Genomic DNA, 15,422 nt, shown 5'->3' with positions numbered 1-15,422 from the left:
TGCTATTAAACAAACTATTAATATATCTTTACTGCCTCTCTTGGTAGTTTTTAACTAGATTGCATTTGCTTCTAACTTCAGGTACAATTACTCATGCCCCCATGAGTAAAGCTAACTTTATGCAGAGGCTGGTGTTGGTTTGCTTTTATTCTTATTTATTTTTGGATCCAATGCATAATGCACACAGAGATTTGGAGAGTTTCTATGAAAGCAACATGGGAATTCAGTTCTATGGCTACAGGTACCTTAATTTTATTTTCTGAGGGTTTTATATTTCTCCTCATTGTCTTGGTTTATGATTTTCATGGTCTTGTTTATGATTTTAGCATACTTATTTTTTAAGTGCAAGGGAAAAGCGTAGGAGATTTGAGTACTTAATAATTAAACAAAAGTTGATATAATATCTAACCAGCTGGTTCCTGAATAATTACATAATGTCCTTTCTTTAAAATTAGACTATATGAACACTAATAACTGAATGGATGAGATATAAATTTTTTTTTTATTTTTTTAACATGCTTAGGAAAGTTGTAGAATTGATTTGAACTTAGTGTGTTAAATAAAAGTCTGGCCTTCTGAAGCCTAAACCAAACGTGTTAGTCACCCCTAACTCAGGGCTGTTCCCCACTAAGGAGCGGCGGTTGGCAGCCCAGCTAACTACCTGTTAGGGGTGTCCCTGTCTCTGCCATGGTTGATCCCTTCCCCAGTACAGATACTTGGCCATCTTGGAGGTTAGTACTGTGCTGCGGAAAGGAGTGGGGCATTACCTCTTTAAAGCTGGCTTAGGATGTGCTCCTTCCTGAGTCTTTCTAGTCCAGCTCCTCAATTCTCTTAGGTCCTAGAGATAGGGCAGTAGCTGTTGTCACCAGGCCTGGCCATGAGACATGTGAATTTCCAGCACTAAGGTAAAAGGCCTGGGATCTAGCCCACATTTGGTCTCTTGTCAGCTGCATGGTTGGGCAAGTTATCTAACTTCTCAGCGACTCAGTTTTTTCCTCCATAAAATAGAGATAGTACTGTCTCATCAGACTGTTGATTAAATGAGATGATGCGTGTGGACACTCCTACTGTAGTGCTTGGCAGTAAGTAGTATGGACTCAACAGATGATCATTGTTTTAATTACTGATATACTAATAGATAATATGGAAAACTCTGCTTTCTCTCATAGTTTTTGTCACACTATGTTATAGTTTTTTGTTATCTTCAAAAACCTTTGGTAGAATGAATCTTCTACCCCATCCTCCAAAAAACAGAAAGAGGTTTTTCAATTGTAGTAAACACACGTAACATAAAATTCACTTCTTAACCATTTTCAGGTACAGTCGTGCACCACATAATGATGTTTTGGTCAATGACGGTGGTCCCATAAGATCAGTACCATATAGCCTTGAGGTGTAGTAGGCTATACCATCTAGGTTTGTGTGATGTTCGCACAAAGTCTCCTAACAACATATTTCTCACAACTTCTCCCCATCATTAAGTGACCCATGACTGTATACAATTCAGTGACGTTTAGTACATTCATGATGTTGTACAACTATCACCATTGTCTAGTGCCACAACATTTTAATCACCCTAAGGAAATTCCATAGCCACACCCCATTCTCCAGTTCCTCCAGCCTCTGGCAACCACTAATAGGCCTTCTGTCTCTATGGATTTGCCCACTCTGGATATTCCATATAAGTCAGAACATACAATATGTGGTCTTTTGCTTCTGGCTTCTTTCACGTAGCGTGTTTTCAAGGTTTGTCCGTGTTGTAGCATGTATTAGTACTTCATTCCTTTTAATTCCTGAATAATATTCCATTGCGTGGATATGCTGTCTTAGTCTGTTTGGGCTGCTGTAACAAAATACCAGACTGGACGGCTTATAAGCAACAGAAGTTTATTCCTACGGTTCTGGAGGCTGGTAGTCCAAAATGAGGGTCACAGTGTGGTCAACGGGCCCTCTTCCAGTTGCAGGCTTATCATTGTATCCTCATGTGGTGGAAGGAGCTAGCGAGCTCTGTGTGGGCTCTTTGATAAAGGCATTAATTCCATTTGTGAGAGCCCTGCCCTCTGGACCTCAGCACCTCCCAAAGGTCCCGCTTCCTGATACCATCACATTGGACATTAGAATTTCAACTCATGAATTTTGGGGGGACACAAACAGTCAGACCATAGCTTATGCCATATGTAGTTTATCCACTCATCTACTGAGGGACATTGGCGTGGTTTCTCCCTTTGGGTATTGTGAATAGCATTGCTATGAACATTCTTGTACAAGTTTTTGTTTGAATACCTGTTTTTAATTCTTTGGGATATATACCTAGGAGTGGAATTGCTGGATCACATGATAATTCTATGTTTAATTTTTTGAAAAACTTCCAGACTATTTTCAACTATGGCTGCACCATTTTACATTCCTACTAGGAATGCCCAAGGGTTCCAATTTCTTCCCACACTTGCTATTTTTTAATTTATTTTTCAATTATAACTATCATAGTGGGTATGAAGTGGTATCTCATGGCTTGTGTTGGTTTTTTATAGTACTGATTTTGTGTGTGTCTGGACTCAGATTTTCTTATTAGTGCTCTTAAGCCTGTCATATTGCAAAGCTACATGAAAAACCACCAATACACGATTACCAGTAAGAGATAGATGTAAAGCATCTTTTCCTTCACGGCCCCTGATGTAACTAAGCATGTGGCTTGCGGTCTGTAGGGTAGATAAACCACTTGCAGACAATCAGTGGCTAATTTAGATGATGTCTGATGCCTCTGACATTCTCCTCTAATCCTTTTGTTTTGGTTTTAGGGATTTCCTCTGGGTCACCCAAAATGCTTTTAAAACGTATTGGATAAGAGCTGAGCCACCTTCTGCACTCTCTGCTCCACTGTCTTCTGATGGCATTTTGACTACATCAAGGCCAAGTGACCTGCTGCTCATGATGAGTGATGAGAAGAACCTTGGGGTGTCCCAAAAATTGGTCTCACCTTCCAGGAGCACAAGTAGCTGCTCCTCCAAGCAGGGAAGTCGACAGGTAAAGTTTCACTAATGCAAATTTTAAGATGCAAATTTAAATCAAGAAGCTTGCAGATTAAAACATGTACGTTTACTTGGGAACTCCTACTTCTTAGTTTAAGAGCACTTGCTCTCACTCATATCTTATTTGAGAAGAGTAAATCTTGGATAAGTTTAATAATGCAGCTTGAGTGCCTACCAGATGAGAGGAACTGTATTTGGCTCTTTGCATTATTTTATTCAATCCTTGCAACTGTCTCCAACACAGATATTAATATTCCCATTTTCTCCATGAGGAAGCTGAGTCAGGCCAACTGAGTTATTTGCCCAAGGACACACAGCTAGTAAGAACAAGAACCAAAACTCCGTCTGTTTGACTCCAGAGCCCACACTTTCCTTTATACCCTACCAACCAAAACAAAAAAATAAACAATCACTTTTCCAGTAATTATAATGTCCACCCTTTACCAAACTTTATGACAGCTTTGAACTACAGACTGCCCTGTTAGTTACTTTGATTCTCACTTGCTTTCTTTCTCCAATGGACGGGAAGCAAATCAACAGAGAAGGGCTCAAGAGGAATTAAGTGGGAAGAAGAAAGAAGTGAAACAAAAAACTGAATAATTAACTCCTAAATAACTGTCAGCTTATTATATGTTGTTTCTTACTTTCCTTTCTAATAAATCTCTGTTGGAAGAATTTGCTGGTTTTAGATCGATGGCAGTAAATGCACATTAATTATTGTAATTCTTCCACCTTCAGTTAAGGAGAGAGAGGGTGGGTTGTCAAAAAGCTGTGGGTTTACAACCTAAGTAGTCTCTGAGCCTTTTCAGTATCTGCTGGCTGTGCTGGCCTTGCCTTCCCGCATGGGAAGTGCTGGCCCAAGATATGGCCCAGAGTCCTTGGTTCCAGATTTGGAAGCAACAATCAAGCAACCTCCCACCTCAAGCATGTCCACACATTTATGACACATTATCATGTGTCTCTCCACTTGAACGTTGCTATGTCCTCCTTGGATAAATGGCCGGCCCTGGTGGTCTAGTGGTTAAGATTCAGCAAACCACACCACCTGTCTGTCGGTTGCCTACTGTGGCAGCTGTGTGTGGCTGCAATTCTGAAAGCTATGTCACTGTTGGTATTTGAAATAGCAACAGGGTCCCCCATGGTGGAGAGGTTTCAGCAAAGCTTCCAAACTAAGATAGACTAGGAAGAAGGATGTGGCCACCCACTTCCAATAAATTGGGTATGAACACCATCTGAATAGCAGCGGAGCATTGTCTGATATAGCATCGGAAGGTGGGAGGATGGTGCCAAAAGACCGGGCAGGGTTCCACTCTGCTGTACACAGGGTCACTAGGAGTCAGAATCAACTTGATGGCACTAACATCAAGCTTGGATAAAGGGAAAGAGCATGATTCATTTAAATAGCCAGTGCTTATAACATCATAGGAATTGGAAGAGAGCAATGAAATTCTCGGATTGAATATACAGAAACTTTTTTTGATGGGTTGTTTGAGATTGATTGATTTGGTTTTCACAGAGATTTTTTTGAGGTTAAAAGAGTAAAGAGTAAGAGGAACGTGCTTCATGCCTCAGTTTTCTTCTGACTTAGAATGGTTGGTCATTCAGCCATTCATTAGTCAAATGGTCATCTTTTATATTTAGAATCTCCCACTTTAATGTGCAGATGATGTTGCTTTATAAACATATACACTTATTTTTCCTCTGTGACAGGGAAGAGGGAGAATTTTTATAAGTTTATTCCAACTTGAGTCTGAATCTAGTTAGAAAGCCCATGTTTAATTTTCAGGGACAATTTCCTTATTCTATGCACTTTCCCATCCTTCTGTCAAAGAAAGGTGTTCTGTTGCGGAATTGGCTTATCTTTTCTATCTGTGTTGTCCACTTTGGCAATCTGTGTCCATTCTGCCATCACGAAGTATCCCAAGATTGCCTTTCAGTCTCTAAAGGTGCCACAGGGGTGCAAGAATCTTGGGAGCTTTTACTTCCTGGCTCTTAGGGAATGCAGTCATATCCAGCAGTCTCTCTGATGCCTAATATAGTGATGACATTGTACTTTCAGTCACTTCCCTAGAAAGCACAAGTTCAATATCTAAAACTTCAAGATTTATATAAAAAATTTAATTTGAGGAACACTACAATATAGCTGATGAAGATAATCTGTGCAATCACCTACCTGTTTTTTAAGCTCCAGTTTAAGGTCGTTTTCAGGTTGCTCTGTTCTTTTCATTTCTTCTGGAGAGGATAAGTCTGCTGTTATTTTATTGGCCATCTTTCTTAGTGCTAGTTTTTCTCATGTGCTTTGGAATTACAGGTTAGAGCGTCATCTTGACTTTGCTTCCCACATGTTCTTTCTCTGCACTCACCCTGTCCTGTCTAGGGATTTACTATTTACTACTTTCTACCTCCAAGAACCCTAGTCCGGAGCCAAGTTTATATTTGCAGCTAGGGGCTTTTGTTCCACAGTGCTGATAGATATCAAGATCCACCCCCGGGCCAGCACACAGCATGGCCCAGGTCCTGGTGGGGAGGCTCTGTCTGCCCCCTGCCGCCTCCCTGGGGGAACAGATTTTTAAAGCCCCCCTTCATTGTGTTGTGGGGGCTTCGCCCTCCACATTCTCTGATTTCCAGCAGTGAGCCTGGCTCAAGTCCCAGCCTTTTCCTTTTTAGCCCCTTTAGTCCACAGAGATAGACTCCTGGACACCTCTGTCTACCGTATGCTTTGCATTTCTATTTTATGTCTTATCCATCCAAATATTTACTCTTGTTTTGTATCATACAGACACGAAAAACCCTACATGTTTATACCTTTATATGTTTTTGCTTTTTGGAGCTGAGGTGGTGATAGGGAGGGGGCACAGGAACTTAGAATACAATCTTGGCTGAAAGACTTGGTCTTCTTCAGTCATTTTCACTTAAATTCTCATTCAACATTGCCAGGTGACATTGAGCGTCTCTGTACTCCAGTCACACTGGCTTCCTTTCAGTGCCTGGTGCTGACTCTGCCTTTGTCTTTGTTTTTTGAACCGAACTTGAACTTGTCCTTCCTATCCCAGAGCCTGCTCACACGCAATCTCAAGGAGCTGTGCGTTTATGCGTAGATACCGCTTATCTCTATAACTGTTTTAAAAGAGGTTGCTTCCCTGAAGGACAAAATGGTTGAAACCTGCGTGTTGATTGTGATCTATGTTTTCACTTTTACATCTGATCTAAGACAAAGTTTACCTTTAGGCCCATGAAAACCCAAGGAGAAGGGTTCTGTCATCTTTTAACTTAAATCCCAGGGCTTTTGAAATTTTAAATATGGTCTGCCTCATCTCATCAGTATGGAAACCACCTGTAAATATAGTCTTATCAAGATCATTTTGGGAGGAAGGTATGCATAGCGAATAGAACTTGAACTCTCCAGCCTTGGTTCCACCATTAATTGGCTCTGTGATTTTAAACTATATCTATAAGCCTCAGTTTTCTCATCAGTAAAATTGGAATAATAATAGTTCTTTTCTCATAGGATTATTGTGAAGATTAAAGCTAAAGCATTTAATCCAGGATCAGATTCATAGTAGGTGCTGAGTTAATATTAACATTCATTTTTATTATGTTGGTTAACATTAATTTGAACTTAATTCTTGTTTGTGGAAAACCTAAATGTGCTCATAGTGGATAGTTGTACTTTTTGTCCCAGAAACTTTTACAGGAATCCTACATGTACCTACCCATACCTCTTTAGTGTTGTACAAAAGCCCTCAAATGTATCCAGTATATATATGTGAATATATGCTTACAAAATGCAAAATGCCGTACTTTATATGTGTTAACAAAATGCTTTTAGGGAGGAACATATCTTCAACATCTGGCATAACCTCTACCTAAAACAAGTGGGAAAAGTTGGCAAATTCTTACCTGATTCTGTTCTGCTGGGCCTTGTCCATTGTGAGTGTAAATGATTTTCGCCTCTTTCTCCCACCCCACCCCTCAGGCCTGCACCTGGCTATTGGTAGTAACTGCGAGGAGTATTGTGTTGAGAAGGATTCTGCAGTTGAGTCTGGCTGGGTTCAGTGGGAAAGAGTGCCATGTTTTTAGCTATGGCTTGTGGGCACAGGCAGGGTAAGTGGCAGCAGTGCCACATTTGTCACCCCTTAGTGATATTAAAGGGTTGGATCAAGAGATCTCTACTACCGTCTTTGTATTCTGCCATTGGAGAAACTTGAGGCAAGTGAAGTTTGCCTCAGTTATCGATCCATAAAACAGAGACAAAACTCTCCTCCTGCTTCCTTTGCAGGGATGCCATAAGAGAAAATTGAATGATTTTACTGGCTAAAAGACATTGAAACTCTTTCGAGAAAGGTCCTCTGTAAATTTAAGAAACTGTGACAATGACAGGTGAGCTCCCTTTACTCCGGCTGGTTCTGGAGCCAGAACTGGGATGGTCTTGTTTCAAGGACCCTGACACTCTGCAAAAGAAACGGATCTCTTTAAAGCAGAGCATCCTTCAGATATGGTGTCTTTCCCACGTGGGATCTGTTCTCCGTGCAGGAAATTCCCAGCTGGAGGAAGCCAGCTTATACAAAGACTAGCTTGTTGGTCCCCTTGGACTGTCTTAATCAGACCCTATTGTTGTAGTGTTCTACGGTGATCTCTGCCTTCGTGGTCTTCCGTTTCCCAGGCTTTGACTCAGCTGTCCCTTTAGCTAGACTGATCCCTATGAAACTGTTCTACTTTCTGAATTTTGTGATTTTCTTCAAAAGAATCTTCATTTATTGCTTTAACACTTTAAAAGTAATTTTTATAAAAATAATATATGCTCACCATAGATCATTTCTCAAGGTGCATGCAATTTCTGTGAATTGCACTACTTTAATTAATTTACTTTTAAATGGCTTCTGATGGGTCAAGTAAAATGAAGCCTGAGAATGACCGTTGGTTGTGGAGGTCGTTGGTGACATGGTCAAGTGATTGCCTTTGAGTGGTGGGTGTGAAAATCTGGTTAGAGTTGATTTATGAGAAAATAGGAACAGAGAAAGAGGGCAGCCCCATTCCCCCAGGTCCCCAGATGGGATTTGAGCGAGGCCTTCACAAATGTTCTGTGTGGGAACCCGAGCTTGGGTAATGCCCCGGTTAGCGCTGCGCTCCTCTCTCCCCACGTTGATAACTCTCTTTTGATAAATTCATTGGTTGAAAGAGTGTATAGTTCTTTGAGTCCTGGGTCCTGTTTATATGTCTTTTTAGCTCTCACAGAACCTAACTTTGCATGCGGCAGATGCAAATTATTGGACTGAATCTACTGAACGCCAGCGGCAAATATCCTTCTATCAGGGCAGGTTAGAATGTATGGCCTCGTACACGTGGGAAATGGGAGCAGAAAGCCCACAAATTCCTTGGCTCCCTCACTCCAGTGACATATTAGGAAGATTTAAAAAAATGAACCAAGGCCTCTCCGTTGTGTTTCTTCTGGCAACTGATGAAATCCCTAAATGCTTTATACACCTTTGGTCTCTGAACAAACTACCCTGTTGGAAACTATGGGACAGAAGTAAAGACTGTCTTTGTTGAAACTGACCAGTAGTCATACTGACTCTGCTTTATGCTAGCCAGGTGACCTGGCCATGTTATTTATTTTTTTTTGAGGAAGATTAGCCCTGAGCTAACTACTGCCAATCGTCCTCTTTTTTGCTGAGGAAGACTGGCCCTGAGCTAACATCCATGCCCATCTTCCTCTACTTTATATGTGGGACACCTACCACAGTGTGGCGTGCCGAGTGGTGCCATGTCCACGCCTTGGATCTCAACCGGCGAACCCCGGGCCGCCAAGAAGCAGAACGTGCGAACTTAACTGCTGCGCCACCAGGCTGGCCCTGCCCACGTTACTTAAAACTTCTTATTTTTCAGTTTTTTAGCTGTGAAATTTGGATAAGTATGCTTACTCTTGAGAACTGAATGAAATAATAAATATGAAGTACCTGGGCTGGCACATGGCAGGTGTTCGGTAAGTGTAGATTAAATGAATGAATGAATAAGCATGCAGTTGCTTGATAGAAAGACGACTATTCACAAAGCTCTGTAGATATATTAAGTCGGTTAAGGAATATCTAAGTGGGAGAGAGAATTGCTATTTTAAAACTTGTAAAATATGAGTAATTGCAGTTTCCTCTTGTCTTTTTCCCACGGTCCCTGCCTTACATTTCCTTCCTAGAACTTTCAAAATAACACATTTCAGGAGCCCGATTGAGCTAGATAAAGATGAATGAATAGGTTTTGTCTTATGGAAAGAGTCCTATATGCCCTTGGCTTTATTCCTTCAACCAATATCTCCTGAGAACCCATTATTAAAAGACCCCGGGCAGGGAGACGTGAAGCTGCAAAGGACAGCACAGCTGAACAGACCACTACAAATAACAAACCAACTCTGGGAAGACTGGGTTGTAAGGAGAGCGCAGCCTCTGTCCTTTTTTTTATGTGTTCCTAGCATTTGCTGTGTAAGTCAGAAATCAGTGAGTGAATCCTGCTAAAATAATTGACAGGTGCCTGGCTCATGATTACAGGGGGTTTGAAATGAAGTGATCTGTTGCTAGGTAAGTCTCCATACAATTATGCAGTTTTCTCTTGTCCTGCTCTTGTTCCTGGGCTAATCCAAGCTCTCCCAGGGTCACCTGATGAGTTTATGCAGCTGTTAGATTACGCTGCACTCCAGGCGCCCAGGCTGTCTGGGCTTGGTGCCAGAACCCATAAGACGCAGGAGTTGAATGGGGGAGAATTTGCCAGGAAGAGAAAAGTGAATTAAAGCCGTAGTGCTCAGGTGTTTATAATTTCAGCTGTCTGGGTATTGAAAATGCTTAGTCCTGTTTCTTTCTTTTTATCCATCATGTCTTTAGAGACACTGAGATTTACCAGCTGCTTTTTGTAAGCATGGGCTGAATAAACACCATGAGAAAGATTCTTGGTAGAGGAGGGACTTGGGAATGTCATGATTTGTCACATTGTTCTGTGACCATCACAGAAGATGAAAGGCAACGAGTATGAACTTGCTCTGGAGCCAGACGGCCTGAGTTTAAATCTTGGGTTGTTTTTAAGCTGTTTGACCTTGGGCAAGTTGCTTAACCCCTCTGCACCTTAGTTTCTTGTAAGGTTGTGTAAATTGTTTAGTTAGAAGAAAACCTCATGTGATGAGTGCTGTGTAAGTGTTTGACACATAAACCATTCACCTTCTGTAAGCAGGAGTCCTAGGAGCCTCAAGCAGTACCTCATGGTCACTGCTTCCCTTCTTTCTCTCTCAGTTTCGAGGCGGGGTGGCACAGTGCAGTCAGACGGTGTGGCTTCTGTCTAGGCTACCAGAAAGTCAGCAGGGGATACTAGACGTTAACAAGTGTCTGATGGCATCTCTACAGCTCATTATATCCTTTCACACCATCCTTTGGGGTCTCAGTACAACCCAGTGAGGTCCGTATTGTTTTCTCCACTTTAGAAAGAAAATACGGCCCAGAGATATTAACTGCCTTGTTCAGTCACATGGCTAATAAGTGGTAGGGGACCAGGCAACCATCTATGTGGACAACACTGGATTTCTTTAGATGCCAGAAGGCTTCTTTAGAGGTTCATTCAAGTTCCATGTGCCTTATGTACAAATGATTGTTTGTACAAACAATCCTCCAGAAGCTAACACCACTATGAAAGCAGGGACAAGAATGACATGGATCAGCGAAGTGGCCTGAAGGATCCCTGAGGTCTGTTTGTCAGGAGCTGTTTTTTTCTGGTGTGGGCCCAAAAGAAAAAAATAATTAACTGTATATTTCTCTCTTAGTTTTCCAGATTCTCATTTTCTGGCCTTTTACTTCTCCTTCTTACTACCTATTCTTTGGTCCCACCTATGGTTGTTACATTATAAGGTTGGAGGAAGGGCAAAGGTTGAGGACTCTGCTCTCAATATAGTTCTACTCTGAGTAAATCCTGTAAAGAAAAAACAAACAATTTGATAGAGGAGGAGGTTAAAACTTCAGCTGAAATGACATACTTGAGTTGTCAGGGTTTCTTTGTTACTCTCCACGTCCACAAATGGTAGACTGTTGGCTACATTCCACACTCTGAAGAGCAGGAGAAACTGAACTCTTAGAACACTTTTGGAAGTTGCTGAGCTGTCCATACTGGTCTGCAATTCCAGAATAACAAGCACAGTAAATATGTTACGGCGGGTTTTAGAAATACTGCTTTGATAGAAACTGCATGAGATGCCTTAAGGAAATAGATGTCTCTGTTCAAGGGTGGCACTGGCCGTGGTGTGGGATGTAGGAAGGCAGAACCCTGACCCAAATGCTTTTGTAGAGAGCACAACTCACTAGCTGTACATCCTCTTGAATTTTCTCTAGAAGCTGTAGATGCAAATGTGAACTGAACTGACTTAACAGCTCTTTCCTTTTTTAAAAGAGTTTTCTTTTCTTTCTTTATTTTTTTGGTGGGGAAGATTGGCCCTGAGCCAACGTCCATTGCTAATCTTCCTCCTTTTGCTTGAGGAAGCTTGTACCTGGCTAACATCTGTGCCAGTCTTCCTCTATTTTGTATGCGGGATGCTGCCACAGCATGGCTTGATGAGCGGTGTGTAGGTCTGCCCCCAGGATCCAAACCTGTGAACCACGGGCCACCAAAGCAGAGTGCACAAACTTAACCACTATACCACCGGTTGGCCCCTCAACGGCTCTTTCCTAGGGAGCAGAAAGTCCAATTCCTACTTCAGCGATATAATGATATTAAAAGACTAAAGGCTCAGAAGTGACAGTGTAAGAAGGAAGACAGAGGCAAAACAGAAGATTTCCCTAGAATAATCTGACTTCTCTCCAAGGTCCTCTACACCCTGGTCCTGCTGTCGAGTCCAGCTGTGTCTCCCCCTGCACCTGTACATGAGCCCACATCACAACTAAAATCACCTCCTCTCTCTTCCCACTCCGGAGGAGCCATGTTCCTGACCATCTCTGGCCTTGTGGTCCCTCTTGCCCTTTGTAGTGGGCTGAATGGGACGCTTCCCCCAGAGATATGTCCACATCCTATAACCCCTGGACCCTGTAAATGTCACTTTATTTGGTAAAAGAGTCTTTGCAGATGTAATTAATTTAAGGGTCTTGAGATGAGGAGATCATCCTGGATTATCCAGGTTAGTCCTAAATTCAGTGACCAGTGTCCTTATAAGAAACACCCAGAGGAGAAGACAGATATGGAGGACAAAGTGATATGAAGATGCAGGCAGAGATTGGAGTGACGTGGCTACAAGCCAATTAATGGCAATAGCCACCAGAAACTGGAAGAGGCAGGGAACACCATTATGGACTGAATGTTTGTGTCCCCCCAAAATTCGTATTTTGAAGACTTTACCCTCGGTGTGATGGGATTTAGAAATGGGAGCTTCGGGGGTGATTAAGTTTAGATGAGGTCATGAGGGTAGTGCCCTCGTGATGGGCTTAGTGCCCTTGTAAGAAGAGGAAAGACACCAGGGCTTGCTCTTTCTCACGCATGGAGGAAAAGCCACGTGAGCAGGCCACGAGAAGGCAGCTGTCCCCAGGCCAGGAAGCTGGTTCTCACCAGGAACCGAATCTATCAGCACCTTGATCTTGGTTCCCAGCCTCTACCCAGTCTGTGGTGTTTCGTTACAGCAGCCCAAGTTAAGACAAACACATTCTCCCCAGACCCTCCAGAGCGAGCTTGATCCTGCTGACACCTTCGTTTGGGATTTCTGACCTCCGGAAGTGGCAGACAATACATTTCTGTTGTTTGAACCCTCCAAGTTTGTGGTAATTTGTCAGGGTAGCCTGAGAAACCCTGCGTCTCACTCTGTGTCAGTTTTTCTTCGAGTCACCGCTCAAGTCCTTCGCCTGAGGTGGATGGAGCCCGTGGCTGCTGTGCCTGCCTGAGAGCGGGAGTCTGCAGCAGCTGGGTCTGAATCTCCCATTCGGCATTTACAAGTTTTCAACCCTGTGGTATCTCTTTATTTTTCGTGGATGTTCACTTCTCGAATGGCAGTACTTGGTCTTATATCTTTGCATCTCCAGTACCTGCTGCTAAGCCTTAGATCTTTCCATAGAGACTACCCTATTAATTAGAAGCTCAGTTATGAACTAGAATATAACCTGCTTAACACAAAAGTCATTCCTTGTTTAGTTTGTAAGGCTCTCCAGGGTCTTCACCTGTCACTAGGTTCTCATTAAGAGAACCAGTTATTCTTTTGCATTAGTGAAAAAAAAAATTGCTGGTGATTTGGATCAAGGATAAGGAAATTTATTGTGCTAAATTTCTGCCACCTACTATGATTTTTAAGTCACATATGCATCAGTTAGCCAGAATGTCTCTCATTTGATTGCAAATTTCAGTTAGCTCTGAAAAAGTAGTTTCGAGTGCGCTGTGAGAGAGAACACTGTTAGCAGCTAGTGCCATGCAGCAACAGAGTGGGTTTTCTTGAGGAGCTGTGATTGCCCTGTAATTGGAGTGCGAAAGTGTTCTATCTGAAACAGTCTGTGATTCTCTCCAGTGCGCAGACACCAAAGGGCAGAGCTCTGTGATATGCCAAAGGAAATAAAGATAAAATGTTAAAACAGTGCTGGAAGGTATACAGTGAAAAGCAAAAGTCTCCCCACCCAGTGCCTCTGACCCAGTCCCATTCGCCTAAGCGTCTGTGTTGGAGATTTTCCCTGTCATCACAGGGCACGTGCCCATCTGTGGTGAGATAGCTCAGGGTCACCTACGCACGGCTGTCTGCCGCTGTGACTCTTAGAAAGGGGCAGTGGAAGGGGCACTGAGTTGGAGTCAAAAGACTGGGTCCCGGTCCTCAGAAATCCTTCACTCATTTTTGTGATCTTACACGAATCATGTATTTCCTCATCTCTAAAATGAAAGATTTCTCATCTCTAAAATGAAAGAGCTGAGTAGATGACTTCCACATTCTCTTTCCAACGCTGAGCTTTAAAGGAAACACCCCATGACTCTATGAGGGAAAACAAGTCATTACAGTATACCCGGAAAAAAAAACCCAAAGATATTCTTGAGTTGCTTGTGTGGACAGAGTTGTCCGGTCATCATTAGCTAACGCACGTGCGTATTAAGTGTGGGAACATGCTGTCAGAGATAGACTTATTCTGCTTGGGGAGAAAGTGGTGCTGGGGGTCAGGGGCTGGATTGGCAGGAGAGAAGGGGGCCCTGGTGAAGATGGGCTGAGATACTTGTAGGTGATCTTGTACACTGTGTGTGGCCTCCAGTCCACAAATGAGGTCACCCACTTAATAGTTTGTGATCTTGGGCAAACTCCATTGGAGCTTCATTTTCCTTATCTGTAAAATGAGGAGAATAATACCTTCATTATAGAATCATAGCGAGGCACACAGAAGGTATTCGATAAATAGTAGTTGTCGCTTGTGTTACTAGAATCACTATCACAAGAACAACTATGAAAATCCCCCTACCACCCGGGTGGGCTCCATGGCATTTATGGGTTGTGTGTCTCCATCTTTAACAGTAGCTACAGCTCGTAAGAGGCCCTTGTTGACAGAGCAGAGCATTGTAGAGAGTAAAGTGCATGGGAGATGCTGTCTGTAGCCTTGAAGGGCTTGTGTACAATTAAGGAGCTATTTAACAAACAGTGATAACCTACAGATCTGTTTGAGGAATCTAAAAAAGTACCAATGTAAATTTCAGTCATAAATGCTGTGTGAGTCACCAACAGGGTAGAAATAATTATATGTGCATTAAAGTTTTTTTTATTAGTATTTTAATTGTAAATTCACCTGTGGTCAACACAGTTGGAAAGCATTTTTCTCTTACTTGGAAATCCAGGGTGGGAAGGACCTCAGGTGGAGTCACTCACTGACAGAGCTGGCAGCTCACATGTTTTTTTCTCGCCATTGTCAGTATCAAATGCTGCCAGGGACTCTCCTTTTCTTCCCTTGCCTCCCATGCTTTCTCACGGATTCACCCCAAAGACCCAGTGTAGAGTCTTCCATTATCTAAGTAGTTAAGGCACCAGTTTTTTTGGTCTGCGACTAGCCAGCTAATTGAGACTTAAATCATTTTGGGGCCTGAGTCATCTGGACATTTGCCTCCCTGCCCCTGGCCTGGGTTGGCGAGCTCCATCTCTGTGTGAAGGGGGAGGAAGGACAGTGGCCGTGGGCAGGTCGTGCTTGCTCCTATCCACATGGCCTTCAGAATCCTGGGGAGGGGGGGTCTTCATTGCTTAGTTCTCCTTTTTTCTTTAATCTTCTCACTTAGATCCTAAGGTCAAGGATTATACCTGAGGTTACTAGACTGAAGCTAATGCTACTGTTTCTTGGGTTTTTTTTGGAGACTTTCAGCCAATATTTTATTTTATAATTTTATTATGGTGAGAACACTTAACATGAGATCTGCATCTTAAATTTTTAAGTGCAC

At 42.5% G+C, this 15,422-nt stretch overlaps 1 protein-coding gene across 29 annotated transcripts in view; it reads left to right on the top strand.

Moving 5' to 3' along the window:
• Positions 1 to 15,422, top strand: part of OSBPL3 (oxysterol binding protein like 3) — a 178,128-nt gene that overhangs the window by 90,397 nt on the left and 72,309 nt on the right. For all 29 annotated transcript variants that reach the window (XM_070265735.1, XM_070265742.1, XM_070265732.1 and 26 more), the window contains one exon: positions 2,799 to 3,024. In XM_070265735.1, coding sequence (XP_070121836.1) covers positions 2,929 to 3,024 — 96 coding nt within the window. In that variant the 5' untranslated portion in view covers positions 2,799 to 2,928. The remainder of the gene's footprint in view (positions 1 to 2,798; positions 3,025 to 15,422) is intronic.

Source organism: Equus caballus, chromosome 4, assembly GCF_041296265.1.
Source record: "Equus caballus isolate H_3958 breed thoroughbred chromosome 4, TB-T2T, whole genome shotgun sequence".
In the NCBI taxonomy this organism is placed as follows: Eukaryota; Metazoa; Chordata; class Mammalia; order Perissodactyla; family Equidae; genus Equus; species Equus caballus.
The sequence above is the reverse complement of the archived record's forward strand: the minus strand, read 5'-3'. Positions and strand labels throughout refer to the sequence as shown.